Genomic DNA, 16128 nt, shown 5'->3' with positions numbered 1-16128 from the left:
GGTTACTGAAAAGACAAAATCAGCTTTTACTATATAACCAAAGGTCCTAGACCCATGGGGTCTTCAGCAATGACATTTGGGACCAATGACCTTGACAAAGGTCACAAGGTCAAAGGTCAAGGTCATGTCCCAGATAACGAATTATGTGTTTTTGACCTTATTTAAAGTAATTTCAGTGTGTTTTAAAGCTTTTAAAGGTTGACCTTGACCTTTGACCTAAACTCTTTTTTTTGGATATCTCAAAAACGATTGTACTTACAGAAATCGTCAATAGTGAAAAATGTTTGGGTCATACTGGCCAAACTTTTTTACATTATGAACAACGAGATTTGACCTATCTGTAAGGGGCATAACCCCAATTGACTGTTTCGGAAAAGACTAAATCAGCTTTTACTCTTGAACCAAAGGTCCTAGACCCATGGGGTCTTTTGTAATGACATCCTGGACCAATGACCTTGACAAAGATCATAAGGTCAAAGTCAAGGTCATGTCCCAAATAGCAAATTTTGTGTTTTATGTCATATTTTAAGGGTTTTAAGTGTGTTTAAGAGCTTTTCAATGCATTCTACGACTATTGAAACATATATTTTACATTATGAAAAGGAAAGACCTCTCAATTGTTCAAGAACAATTGACATTTTAATTATTATTATTCTTTTTCCGCCAAACTTTGACGAAGTTAGCAGCCTTAACCGTAAGACGTGTCGCTTTTATGTTCATACTTTGTATCGGTGTCATGAATACCTATCCGGAACTCACCCTGTGAGTCGAAATATTTTGTCGGTTCGGAGTAATCCCTCCGAACCCTAAAACCTTGTTATCATTTAAACACCGTAACAGTAATAGGTAGAAAAAAACCGAAGGGTGAAATTTGTTCAGGACCAGACCCCGGTTCTTCGTTACATTTGGATTGAAAAGATCCAACGACTCATTGGTAGGGTTATGCCCCTATGAAAATTAACCGCAGTCGGTTGGCCCCCAAAAACTCAGAATCTTCAACAATCATCATCCATTGATGTGACTCTGAAAAATATCTCAAGGTCAAATTTGTATGTTGACCTTGACCTTTGACCTTACACCTTGTCATGGGATAATCTCAGAAACCATTATACTTACAGAAGTTTTGAATAGTGGGAAATGTTTGGGTCATTAAGGCGCAACTTCGTTACATTTTGACCGAAGAGATTTGACCTTTCTGTAAGGGGCATAACCCCCGTTAACTGTTTCTGAAAAGACAAAATCAGCTTTAACTATTGAACCAATGGTCCTGGACCCCTAGGGTCTTCAGCAACGACATAAGAGACTAATGACCTTGACAAAGGTCACAAGGTCAAAGGTCAAGGTCATGTCCCAGGTAGCAAATTAAGTGTTTTTAACCTTATATAAAGGATTTTAGTGTTTCATACTTTTTAAGGTTGACCTTGACCTTTGATATTAAAACTTTTAATTGGATATCTCAAAAACGATTATACTTACAGAAATAGTAAATAGTGAAAACTGTTTGGGACATTAAGGCGCAACTTTTTTACGTAATGACCGAAGAGATTTGACCTATCCGTAAGGGGCATAACCCCCGTTAACTATTTCTGAAAAGACAAAATCAGCTTTTACTATTGAACCAAAGGTCCTAGACCCCTAGGGTCTTCAGCAATGACATAAGAGACCAATGACCTTGACAAAGGTCACAAGGTCAAAGGTCAAGGTGATGTCTCAGATAGCGAATTAAGTGTTTTTGACCTTATCTAAAGGATTTTTAGTGTGTTTTAAAGCTTTTTGAGGTTAACCTTGACCTTTGACCTTAAAACTTATTTATTGTTTAAAAATTAAAAAAACCTTAAAAACCTTAAAAACACACTTTAAATCCTTTAAATAAGGTCAAAAACACATAATTCGCTATCTGGGACATGACCTTGACCTTTGACCTTGTGACCGAAGAGATTTGACCTATCTGTAAGGGGCATAACCCCTGTTAACTGTTTTAGAAAAGACAAAATAAGCTTTAACTCATGAACCAAAGGTCCTAGACCCATGGGGTCTTTTGTTATGACATCGTGGACCAATGACCTTGACAAAGGTCATAAGGTCAAAAGTCAAGGTCATGTCCCAAATTCCGAATTATGTGTTTTTGACCATATTTTAAGGGTTTTGTGTGTGTTTTAGAGCTTTTCAATGCATTCTACGCCTATTGAAACATATATTTTATATAATGAAAAGGAAAGACCTCTCAATTGTTCAAGAACAATCGACATTTTAATTATTATTATTATTATTATTATTAAGGTCTTTCCTTTTCCAAAAGGGAAAGACCTTACTGTATTTCTTCTTCTGATTATTATTATTATTATTAAGGTCTTTCCTTTTTCAAAAGGGAAAGACCTTACTGTATTTCTTCTGATTATTATTATTATTATTATTATTATTATTATTCTTTTTGTTCCGCCAAACTTTGACAAAATTTCCCTCCGTAACCGTAAGCCATGTTGCTTTCAGTTTCACACTTTGTATCGGTGTCATGAATACCTATCCGGAACTCACCCTGTGAGTCAAAAAATTTTGTCGGTTCGGAGTAATCCCTCCGAAACCTAAAAACCTTGTTATCATTCAAACACCGTAACCATTATAGGTAGAAAAAAGGCGAAGGGTGAAATTTGTTCAGGACCAGACCCCGGTTCTTCGTTTCATTTGGATCGAAAAGATTTAACGACTCATTGGTAGGGTTATGCCCCTTTGAAAATTAACCGTTGTCGGTTGGCCACCAAAACTCAGAAACCGTGAGTCGTAGCCACCTAGGATCTTCACCAAAGATCATCAATTCATGTGACTTTGAAAATGCCGCAAGGTCAAATTTGTATGTTGACCTTGACCTTTGACCTTACACCTTGTTATGGGATAATCTCAGAAACCATTATACTTACAGAAGTTTTGAATAGTGGAAAATGTTTGGGTCATTAAGGCGCAACTTTGTTACATTTGACTGAAGAGATTTGACCTTTCTGTAAGGGGTATAACCCCTGTATTAGGTTTCTGAAAAAAACAAAATCAGCTTTTACTATATAACCAAAGGTCCTAGATCCATGGGGTCTTCAACAATGACATTTGGGACCAATGACCTTGACAAAGGTCACAAGGTCAAAGGTCAAGGTCATGTCCCAGATAGCGAATTATGTGTTTTTGATCTTATTTAAGGGATTTTTAGTGTCTTTTAAAGGTTTTTAAGGTTGACCTTGACCTTTGTCCTTACAACTTTTTATTTGATATCTCAAAAACGGTTAATCTTACAGAAATAGTAAATAGTGAAAAATTTTCGGGTCATTAAGCCGCAACTTTTTTACATTTGACCGAAGAAATTTGACCTTTCTGTAAGGGGCATAACCCCTGTTTTAGGTTTCTGAAAAGACAAAATCAGCTTTTGCTATATAACCAAAGGTCCTAGACCAATGGGGTCTTCAGCAATGACATTTGGGACCAATGACCTTGACAAAGGTTCCAAGGTCAAAGGTCAAGGTCATGTCCCAGAACACGAATTATGTGTATTTGACCTTATTTAAAGTACTTTCAGTGTGTTTTAAAGCTTTTTAAGGTTGACCTTGACCTTTGACCTAACCACTTTTTATTGGATATCTCAAAAACGATTATACTTACAGAAATCGTCAATAGTGGAAAATGTTTGGGTCATAGAGGCAAAACTTTTTTACATTATGACCAAAGAGATTTGACCTATCTGTAGGGGCATAACCCCAATTGACTGTTTCTGAAAAGACTAAATTAGCTTTTAGTCTTGAACCAAAGTTCATACACCCATAGGGTCTTTTGTAATGACATCCTGGACCAGTGACCATTTGAAACTAAACCTTTCAGAAAAGATGAAAATATGGAGTTGGGATGCATAGAAAGGACAGAATAGATATCGAGCAACGCATTTTTGGAAGAAATGGTATATCTAATGCCGACGATAGTGCCGTGTTTGAAGAAAAGTGTGAAGAAGTTGAAGAATTCTGTAAGGAGAAATTTCCATCATTGAAAGGCTACTTTTCAACGGTTTTGAAGCCAGTACTCAGAGGGAAAATATATGAGCCGCAAAATGCGGGAAGAATTAAAAGAGAGTGGACTAACAACAATAGTGAATCTTACAATCATGTTCTTAAGATAGCTGTCGATTGAAGCCTCAGTCATTAGTTGACTTCGTGATAAAGATGACAGACTTGGTAGAGGCTAATTATAAAGATTTACGGAGAGCAGTGATAGGGAGAGGACCTTATACGCTTGCGAGCACACACGAACATTTTAAGATTGCCAGGCATGTATGGGCAAACAAAACTTTAATGGAACGGTACAGATATTTTGCCAGGTTCCGCCGATACCGGATTAAGACCAAATTGGTTCAGTCAACAGATGGCAGACAAGTGGCCAATGAAGCTAGGGCCAGAGGAAAGAAGAAAGGTCAGAGGAAAAGGAAACTGGCTGATAGGACAACTACGGTAAAACGGCAACGCGTGAAGTAAATCAATATCAAAGAATACTTTTCTATGTATTGTGTGCGATTTTGTCCCATGTACATTTACCCCATATCCTTTTATTTTCTAATTGTAAATACATACTGTTGACCAACTTTATTGTTAAAGATATCAATGCGAGATCATTTAAACTTAAAGTCTTTTATCAAAATACGAAGTTAGAAATAAGTATTTCATTAAGATTTAACTGTACATATCTTAAATGGTGTTGTTTTACACGTTGAAGGACCGGCCTTAGGTGAACTTTTTTTTTGGCTTATAATGTCTTCATAAAATATCTTTTGAAGTTCATTAACTAAAAAAACAAACTGTGTGTAATTCAATGTAATTATATGTGTATATATATTTCTCAGCACTAACTACTAATGCTTCTTGTTTTTCTTTTTATAGTGAAAATACACTAACCTGGAGCACTTGAGTCAATGTCAACACTAATATTAATTGAATTATAGTATATTGCTATTATTTTGTTGTGTGTGTTTCCTGTAGTATTTTTTATTATTATTACACATGTTACATATCTATTGTCTGTGTATTGCATATGTTATTGTTTATGATATTATTGTTTGTATGCTATATGCCCTCCTAGGGGCCCTTATTTGGTGAATAAAAATGTTCTTTTCTATTTTTCTATTCGATAAGATAGGCATCCGACCGTACCTGTAATTTTTCACATGCAAGTTAAAATTAGTCCTGTCACAGTATAATGTTTTAAATGATTTGCAATTTGCAATTCCTTCGATTACAAAAAAATCGATTTCCTCTTCGGTTCTTTTCGGTCCTTTTCGGTTCTTTTTTGTCCTTTTCGGTCCTTTTCGGTTCTTTTCTGTAAATCGTCGCTCTTTTCTGTAAGTCGTCGGACCCTTCAATATGTTGTAATTGGATTATAGACGTTCATCTTTCTTCAGGGATTTCCTTTACTGATCTGTTCTATCGATGTTATTTGACTCCGTAATTTGGCATTTCGGATATAAGCATACTCCGCTTTATTGCATAATTTTGTCTGACAAATAGGCTATGCAAATAACCGGAATGTACTGTATCATTTTGTTTCGCAGGAAGAAAAGTCCAAAACTGACCATAAATATGTTATGAAAGGTAGGACTCTCATTCAAAACGGCAAAAAGATGATATGTCCTGCCAGGATAACCCAGAGACGCATTAATACATTTCCAGGATACAGGGTTTGGTTTAATTTTACATTTTTATACGCCCATTTACGGGACGTATTATGGTAACTGTTGTCCGTCAGAATCTGATTATCGCCCCTGATACCAAGGTCTCTTGTGGTGAGAACTCTAATATAAAAATTGAATTTTTGTGAAAACAAAACGACAAAATGTCTAAAGATTGGGAGAGTGAATGGAAAAGTGACATATGTAGTATGCAATCTTTGCAAACCAACCCATACTGCGATGATCAACACTTAAAAACCAGTCAAAATATATCCGACTTGACTGACAATGTAAACAACATGGCGCCAACATATGCAAAAGTAACTGCTGGCAACTTAACAATTAATACAGATACAAATGATACAAACGATACAAACGGTGTCAAACCAATATTCATTAAAGAAACAGACTATTTGGAGCCTCAAACCCAGCCAAAGAACTCTGGCTTTCCCACACAGAAATATTTAAAGGGATGGCAATGTCAATAAAAAGAGAACACATAAAGGGAATTCAGAGTATAGGCAAAATGTGGAGATTATACCTAGATACAGAAGAAGACAGACTTAAACTCCTAGGTGAAGTAGTAGTTCTCAGAGGAAAACCTATCCCCCTTCTTCCCCACAACCCAAACAATCCAAACTACAAAAGCAACCTAAGAAAAGTCAGAGTAAAAAATGTGCCATTGTCTGCTGATGATGGTCAGATACAGAGAGAATTAGAGATGAGAAACATAAAAGTCATTTCATTATACAGAGAAAGGCTGAGAGTTGACAATAAAATGACAAACTGCCAGACAGGAGACAGAGTATTTTTTTGTGAGAAATTTGAAAAACAATAACCCAAGACAATGCAATTCGGTAAATACCTAGCTAGGGTTTCACACTTTGGGCAGATAGATGAAAACACTCTATTTATTTGTAGTAAATGCCTCCAGAAAGGCCACTTTACAAGTGACTGTCCCAATGAATGGGTGTGTAGGGGCTGCAACAAGTCAGGCCACAAATTTTTAGAATGTCCCACCCTTTTGGAAAGAATGAAGCAAAAAGAAACAAAAGACCAACAAGAAAAGGAAAACCAAATTATTATACATGACTCTACAAGACAAGAAACAGAACAAAATGAGCACATAGAAGAAATTACAAATCAAAGCAACCAAGAATGCGACACAACAGATGAATGTACAGATCCTTCTAAACAACCAAGTGCAATTTTGGAACAGAACAGGAAAGTAACTACAAATGACAAAAAAGATCAAGCCCAAGAAATGAAAAAAGAAGAAAAGAAGAAAAACATGCCAGAAAAAAATTAAAGCATTTCGCACAGTGTAGACTCAAAAACTAAAAATACTGACAATTGGACATTAACAGATTTACTACTCCAAATAGAAGACAAGAAGCTCTGAAAGGAAGAACACCACCAACTCCACCAGACCAAGATAGAGAAAACAAGTCTTCACTTAATCAAATAATTAAAACATATCTTTTATCTTAACATAAAAAAGTAGAAAAAAAATAACTGTTGTCCGTCCGACAATAATTCAAAAGCGCTTTAATCAATTTGCATGAAACTTTGGTAAATTGTTTATATCTATTGACGTGAGCTCCCTTTTGATTTTTTTATAAATTTTACATTTTATCTGTCAGAGTTATGGGGCGTTATTCATTAAAAAAAGGGGAATTTCCAGTTTTCAGACAATAACTCAAAATTGCTTCATCCAATTTGCATGGAACTATGGTATATTGTTTATATCATTTAACGTGAGCTCCCATATGACTTTTATAACTTTTAGATTTCATGTGTCCGAGTTATGGGTTGTTATTCATTAAAAAAGGGGCATTTTCCAGTTTTCGTACAATAATTCAAAAGTGCTTTGAGTAGTTTTTATGAACTTTGGTGACTGGTTTATATCTATTAAAATAACCTCCCTTTAGTTTTTTTTATAAATTTCTGATATAAAAACAAGTAGTTATGGAACTTTATTCTTTGAAAAAAGCGACGGGCATGTTATGCGCTCATGGCGCAGCTCTTAATCATTATTGAAGAACAAATGTAATTGCATTTTTTGCTTAAAAGTAAATGATAAAATAAAACAAGGCATATGAAAACTTTTATTTTAAATTCTTATTTTTAAGTGTCAAACAATATTGCAAAACAAATTTTGTCCGAAAAATAGTAATTTTTATACCCTTGCACTGTGTGATGCATAAACAGATTCATCGCTCATTCATTTTCTGTTAACCAAATACTTATTTATCCCTATACATTATTGCAGTGTATGAAATTCTGGTCATATTTTTCAAAGGAACAAAAATTAAGGCTATCTAGAATTTGGAATCAATCACAATGTGAGCATGCTATACCATGTGGTGAGTTTCATCAACTTCCTGTTTAATAAATAATCAAAGGGAGGTATTTTTGAGTGAACTGTAACACTTCCACTTGTTTTTACTATTTCTATTAACATACAGAACATGTACACATCTACCCTTTGTTACATCAATTGTTATTGTTTGTAAGGTACTGCTATTTAATTATTTAAAGAAAACTGAATTGGTTAAAAGTTGAGTCATTGAGAAATTGGTCAGTAAAAGGTTTTATTCTATTTTATCAATCATAGGAGAAATGCTGAATTGCTTTCTTTTTTTCAGATGGAAAATAAGGCAAGTAAGTGGAGAAAGAAGCAGACTGCAAAGATTCTTCGCAAAGCTTTGGAAGAGTCATCTGCAGATGTTGAGAAAGAAGAAGAAATACACATGTATTATCAAACTGCAGATGACGATAAAAACGACTTAATAGGAGAGGTAGCAAAATTTTACAGTGTATTAGTTTGATATTTTGTTAGCTCAAATAGACATTCTAAATCCTCTAGCTACTTATTTTCTTCAGTAAATAGTTTTATTCCTTGGTTAACCTTATATATGTAGAAACTGTTAAGGTTACAGTTTATCAGAGTAGACAGACCTGTGACCCATGTACATAGAATTTCCTTAACATTGTTATTTTGGTCTAAATTTTTGGGGTAAATATTGTATTAAGTGCAATCTAATCTATTGTGCTACTAACTCTACTATTTTTCAACCTCTTTGGTTCCTTTGACAGTAAAAGGACTTTTAGCTATCAGAAAACACTGCCAGCTGTATGAAACACTAAATCTTTAAGATTGTTTTATCCCAATACCTACCTGTAAATTTGAATTTTGGAGTAAATTACTGTGGACTATACATGCCTAAATTCAGATTAATGTTTTACTAAAACAAATATGAAACTGGATGTAGCCCCTTCAAATGAACTTTGGGTAGAAAATTCTGATGGTGAACAAACAATTCATGGATTTTTAAATTTCAATTCATTAAAAAAAACATGTATTTTGGATAGCTCAATCAAATTGAAAATATTTTCCATATCTAATCCAACAAAAACATAATTGGACTATATCTTGAATATATCTGTAAACTAACCAGATATTTGCGGGTCAAACCTGGGAATTTGAGGGGTCACCTGAAATTTTTCAATACCCATCCTGGTCATCAAGTAACCAGAGATTTCAGCATATGACCTGTTTTCACTCGTAGTCAAGTGCAATGAGACTTCAAAGTTTCTTATATACTAGATTTTCTTATAAAAAATGGCAATTTCAATACTCTTCTTAGACAGGAAGATCAATATTTTACTCTTAATTGAATGATTTGAAGTTAACAAAACACTTTTTGACACTCTTTTGATTGAAAGGTAACAATTTGCTAATAATCTCATTATTTGTACCTCAGAAAGATTGAAGCCAGTCAAGCTTGACATACAATTCTATGTCCTGATTTTTAAAATTTGCAGGTTTTAAATATCAATTATAAAAATCATTTCAAAATAATTTGAACCAATGATGTATATATGATAGAGAGATAAAAGTCCCTAAAAGCTTTAGTTTCGTCATAAAAACAAGTCATTCCCTATTTCAGAGGTTGACAGGTATTGAAGCAAATGAATATATAATACAGAGAGATAAATTTTCTTGTTCATTTGAATACAGAATTAATCAAATAGTCACTTTCTAGAATAGCAACACATGATAGAATAAAGGTGACCACTGCCCTTAGATAAAAACCAAAAAACAGCATGTATGTAAATTTATATGATTAAAAATTGGAAAAACGATTTTCTTTCTCAAATCTTGTGGAGCCCCCTGGATATCTTAAACTTTCTCCTCTTTTAACAGAACATCAAAAGCATTTTCCTCGGACAATTGTATCATTCAAGTTGTTTAGTTCTTATAGAATAGCTATATATACCTTTGTAATAGCAAAAATGCGAATTTGTATAGAAAATTTTATTTTAGAAAAAAAATCAAAATCATTCGAAAAAAAAACACCAATTTTTTATAACCCGATTAATTCACTCCTCGCCATATCGATATCTCCTACTTATGACGTACCCGTCATAGAGCACAGAAACATAAAGATTGAATTAGCAAATATGTGTCTTCATTTTTTTCTTCTTCAGTCAACGATTATAGTAAGACACAAGACACAATTCAAGTTTCTTTTCCTAATTTTAAAAACAATTTTTAAGCATTCTGAATATTAATAAAGTACATGTGAGATATTCAATGAAACAGCAATCAAGATATATTACAGATTTCCAATATTCTTCAATCCTGATAAATAAAGCAGCCAAGATATTTGAGTGCACTCTTTTTTTTATTGATAAATTTTTTTGTGCTTAATTAAAGATTGTAAAGTGCCGATTTTTTTTCTGCATAATACTTTTGATATGTTGGCAATTAAAAAAAAAAACTTTGCCTCAGTAATTTCAAGATTTTATAGTGTATTATTTCGCTATAAATACAAATTTTATTGTCAATTTAGCGGTATTTCTAACATTGCCTATAAGAGAGAGATTTGGCTTGCCATAAAACCAGGTTCAACCCACCATTGTTAAATTGAATTGGATTCACTGTAACTCCATTTACCGGTAAATTTCATTAACCTCTTTGACAAAAAAAAAAACCCACCTTTCTCCGACATGGATTTTTTACCTTTAAAAGCTAAAAAATTACCATAGAGCAAATTACATGGATGATTAATATTGACCATTTGGTATAGGCATATGTCCGTTTTCAAAGCGATACTTACATGCAGGACAAACATTATTTTGTTGAATAAAATCAAATCTACAAATGGGTGCCGTAGGAGGACCACTGGAGTTTTGAGCAAGGATTTCTTGGCATGTAACAGATCGAAAACTAGGGGTTATGATATTTCATGTATATTTTGAACACATGGAGGGTTACCCCGGCATCCTTTGCAAAAATAAAAAAAAATTCTTCTATGTGCCTTCGGACTTTATGTTTTGAATTGTAGTTCCACTTTCCATATTCGGTATTTATTCTGAGTCAAGTGCCTGTGCGGAGACTCCAAGCAGACAACACGCATGTGTATAACGGCATTGTAGATTTTCTTATAAAATAACGAGAGTTGCCGGTCCGGTACATGAATAGATCAGTTAGAAAGCTAGGTTTTAATTTTTAAATTAATTAGATTGGAAAGCTTAATTCGAGGGTTGAAAATAGAGAGCGCAAAAAGGGGGTTGGGGGTGTTCCACAGGGAATATTTTTATTTTATAAACGCTACATTTGAAAGGTTTATATTTTTCTATTTAATCTTTAACTAGTAATGGATGCCGTAGGAGGTCCATCGGAGTTTTGAGCAAGGATTTCTTGGCATGACAAACAATTCCAGATGTTGGTCCGAGAAGCGTGAACACACCGACCTGACCAACATAGAATTTCCGCTGACCAATGTCCTAACTGAGTGAAAGATACAAACATTTTATAAACATAAAAAGAAAACTTTAAATGTTTAACATATAAGGATTATATATTATTTTCAAAGAAAACAAATATTTGAAAAAATATTTCCAAATTTGAGAAAAAATTTCGAGTTTTATTTTAGAAAAAAACATCATATAGAAAACAAAACACAAAATGCATTTACAATCTCAAAATTGTAAGGGAGAAAAAAGAAATTGCAAAAATTTACCGGTATATTTTTAGGTTCGTTCGTTCGGGTTTTTAGTGTAACCTTCGTCAATACATGAATAAAGAACCCGTGTTTTAAAAGCCTCTAAATGCACAAAAATGTAAACAGTTGTGTTCAATTTTAATATATCTGCTTGTTATATCATTCCTTATCGTGGAAATTGTGTTGAAACTGTTTATTCGAGTATATTTGGGTATATTGGGGTAAAAAGTGATTTTGTGATCGTAAGCGGCTGACATGAACAGAACAAGTTACGAGGGAAAAAGTGATTTAAAATTAAATATATTCATAAAATAAAGTATTCATGTCGTTAAAATAACATTTAAATACCTAGTGTAACATTGTTATTCAATCAAATTATGTTTAAACTGCTTTTTGAGGTATATTGGGGTATGTTGGGGTATATTGGGGTAAAAAGTCACGCCGTGTATAAATAGCAAAACTAGATCTACCAGAAATAAGATATGCCAAAAAAATATCAGTTCAATCCTATTAGTATTTTTTGCTCGACTTATGGTATTTGGGGAGACATAAGTTTTTAAAGGCAGTGCTTTAATGCCTTTCTGGTTGCCGTGTTAATCTTTCTTTTCGCGATATCCAACTTATCTACGTAGGGGGTCATTAGGCTCCAAGTAGATCCGAAAAATATTGATTCTCTCCTCTTCTTATTGTGATATAAAATGTGTTTTGTTTCAGTTCATTTACATTAGGAAATAGAGAAACGATCATTGTGTTTTGTTAGTTTTAAAAACTTTTGATATATTTGTATTTTACATTATAAGCAGTCAACCGATTGACAAACTAGAATTATTTGAATTCCGTGTGGAAAGAGGTCGGGTTAATTTCGAGTGTTATCTGCAATCTAGATGTTTATAGATCATTTCAGTCGTTGATATAATAATTAAAGGTCGACTGAACATGAATTATATTATACAATTTAAAGCGCATTTCTGTTTATGCACGCGAACCCGTCTAACGTTATATTTGTTATTTCGCAGTTATATAAAGTAGCAAATTATCGTTCCTGAATAGGTGGCTCCGTGGTAGCTGATCCTGTTCTTCAACTTCCGGTACCTCGAATGACCGAATAACACCGTTATTATCAGAATAACACTTGTAATGACCGAATAACACTTGAAATTTTAATATTAGCACATATTGGTAACTTTTAAACATTGATTAATAAATAATAGTATATTATTAATGTATTTTATAACTTAAAATTGATTTACAGAAAGCAGGTAAGTTCATAAAGATTATTTTAAATATAGTGTGTATATCCAACATGGCGACCAAGGAAATCACAATGGTCGCCATATTGGATGTACACACTAAATTTAAAATTGCCTTTTGTTTCATCGATTTCTTATCACAAAGTTAAATTACATATATGACACCAGGTGATTGCCTCCAGGTTAATCATGTCATTACAATCAATTACAGTGGATAAGACTTCAAAGGTGTTAATAACTAGGTAATTTAATTAAGACAATGTACCTTTTTGTCATAAATTTGATGAATGTGTCAGTGAGTGTTTTTAGCTTGGGTCGGCATTTTCGATCTCCAAGAAGACTGTATAAATGAAGACTTTCATGACTTTAGAATAGAATTTAAGTCATCAAAATACAACTATGCCTTCACAGGAACGCCGTCCATCTCAACCTGTGAGCGACAAGCAAACAGTAAACGTGTTAGAAATTAATTTTGGAGTTACTTCCCCTGTTTTAGCTATTACAAATTTGTGCTCCTAAAATATTGTCTAGTATTAAAAATAGGAATACATTACCAATTGAATACAAAATTATATAAGAATGTTACCTTAAGGATATTAACTGTCTTTGAACATACCAAAACAAATATATTGCAATTTATTTTTGATAATCATACTTTTAGCAATCTAAATCTAAAACAATAGTAAGTTAATTTGCCTCTATTGGTTTACAGTGATGTGATGTATGAATGTGTATTGACATGTTTTATAGAATAAATAATCAAAACAACTTATGCATCTTTATTAACAACACATACAGTAAAAAAAAGAATGTGAACTCGTGATACACACAGAAACATAGGCAAAAGAAATGAGCAGTGCCTTTTCCTTTCATAAAAAAGTGCCTTGCCCTCCACTGGCACCCTGCCCCTTTTGATTTCTAGCTGGAGCACTGTTTTTAGAATAAAAGGGGGTGGTTAATTCAAGACGTCATAATTTTTTGGATTACGATTCAATGTGATCTGTTTGAGATTTTTTGGTGCTTGCTACAATTATAATGATTTCTTACAAGAGGTATATCATACTGAGAATTATTTTAGCAGTAATTATGCTAATGTAGTAATGACAGGAATACATAAGCTATGCCTCATAGACTTTCTTGAAAAATATCAATGACAATGTTAACAGGAACAAAACAATGACATGCTCTCATCTATATGATAGTTATTTAGGTACAAACAATGTATGTTTGTTGCATACGTCTCTCATTGTTTGTCCTTTGGATTTACATAACATACATTTTGATGTACATTGAATCAGGCTAACATAGTTTCATCCAGATTGTAATGAATAAATCTAGTTAATATTTTGCCAGGTAGTACAAAGTATGCATTGCTAATGGAAGTTCATTTAATTATCAAAAAACTAATGTTTTATAACCTTTTTCAGGGCGCAAACCCACCATACAGAGACTTAAGTCTACTGCCATTCCCAGCCTATTTTCCTGGACCAAGCAAGAGACTGAATCGTCCGCAAAAAGAAAAATCATGGCAGTTTCCTGTGAAAACAAAAGAACTAAACTTGATGAATATTGTAGTAGAAATCTAGAGGAAAGTTTTGATTGTAAAGTTGGTTTTCCTGAAGAAGTTATTCATACTGCAGACAGGATTTATGACTGTCCACCACCAACTGCCGAGCTAATGTTGAGATTCACAGATGGAATTACGCAGACACCATCAATGCCTATATTTTCAGCAGAGAATTTTGAAATGAAGACACGTGACACAGCCATGCATTTTTATTCCGGTTTAGAGTTGTATACTAAATTTTTATTTGTTTTGACCACACTTGGTCCAGCGGCACATTGTTTGAGATACATATATTTTCAAATTGATAGGGTGTCATTTGAAAATCAGTTTTTTTATGACTTTGATGAAATTGAGGCATTATACAACCAACTTTGAACTGTCTAGATTCTAGATTGAAACTAGTGTTAAGAATATTGTGTAAACATGGATTGTTTTTATGTCTAAACAGTGGCGTGAGGCTAACACTTGGCCATTTAGTGGTTTAGTCAGGTATTTTTCGCCATCCAACTTCAAATTAAAGTTTCCTACAACTTGGATTATTATTGACAGCACAGAATATCCCGTGATAAAACCTAAAGCTCCTAGAGCTCAGGCAACCTTTTCATCATATAAAAACAGAAACACTGAAAATACTTGTATGTTCGACACCTGGTGGTTTAGTCAACTATGTCTCTAATGCATATGTTGGTTGTACCAGTGACTGTGAAATAGATGAAAGATGTAGAATAGTTCAATTATGTGATCCAGGTGACAGTGTGATGGCAGACAAAGGTTTAAATGTGCAAGATTTGTTTGCTCACTTTTTTCAAAAGAAGAAACAGAATTAGTTCCAAAACTCTTATACGGGATAGAAAAGTCTCCAATTAACACGTGCACATAGAGCTAATTATTGGACTTGGCAAAACATACAAAATTCTAATAATTCCTATGAATGGAACTGAAACAAAACTTTCATCTGAAATAACATTTAGTTGTTTTATGTTGTGTAATTTTAGAACTTGTATTGTGCCAAAGGATGCATAATTAAAAGTGACGCAATGAAGTTTGTTCTGATATATATATATAAATATTATTTACAATTACATGCACATGTAAATTGTAATGCATATAAAAATAAGGAGATGTGGTATGATATTCAGTGAGTTTATCGAACCAAAGTGCATAAGAAATTGGTTAAGCAGCTACAGGTGTTACTGTCACCGTACAATCTCCAACAATTAGAAAAACTTGTACCGTGTAAAAATTTTTAGAGATCTTACAACTAAGTTTGACTTTGGTGAATTGTTTATATCTGTTGATGTAAATATAAAAAAGAAGATGTGGTATGATTGCCAATGAGACAACTCTCCACAAGAGACCAAATGACACAGAAATTAACAGCTATAGGTCACAGTACGTCCTTCAACAATGAGCAAAGCACATACCGCACAGTGAGCTATAAAAGGCCCCGAAATGACAATGTAAAACAATTCAAACAAGAAAACTAACGGCCTAATTTATGTACAAAAAATGAACAAATAACAAATATGCAACACATAAACAAACGACAACCACTGAATTACAGGCTCCTGACTTGGGACAGGCACATACATGTACATACAGAATGTG

The 16128-nt window shown here is 33.5% G+C and overlaps 1 protein-coding gene across 1 annotated transcript in view; it reads left to right on the top strand.

The window, feature by feature from the left end:
- The window catches only part of LOC127725360 (dehydrogenase/reductase SDR family member 11-like), a 75533-nt gene extending 59971 nt beyond the window's left edge, over window positions 1–15562 (top strand). Inside the window, exon 5 of the mRNA XM_052232300.1 lies at window positions 14381–15562. Coding sequence (XP_052088260.1) covers window positions 14381–14539 — 159 coding nt within the window. The 3' untranslated portion in view covers window positions 14540–15562. The remainder of the gene's footprint in view (window positions 1–14380) is intronic.
- The last annotated feature ends 566 nt before the right edge of the window (window positions 15563–16128 follow it).

The sequence above is a fragment of the Mytilus californianus genome, unplaced genomic scaffold, assembly GCF_021869535.1.
Source record: "Mytilus californianus isolate M0D057914Y unplaced genomic scaffold, xbMytCali1.0.p SCAF_1, whole genome shotgun sequence".
NCBI classification, from domain to species: Eukaryota; Metazoa; Mollusca; class Bivalvia; order Mytilida; family Mytilidae; genus Mytilus; species Mytilus californianus.
The sequence above is the reverse complement of the archived record's forward strand: the minus strand, read 5'-3'. Positions and strand labels throughout refer to the sequence as shown.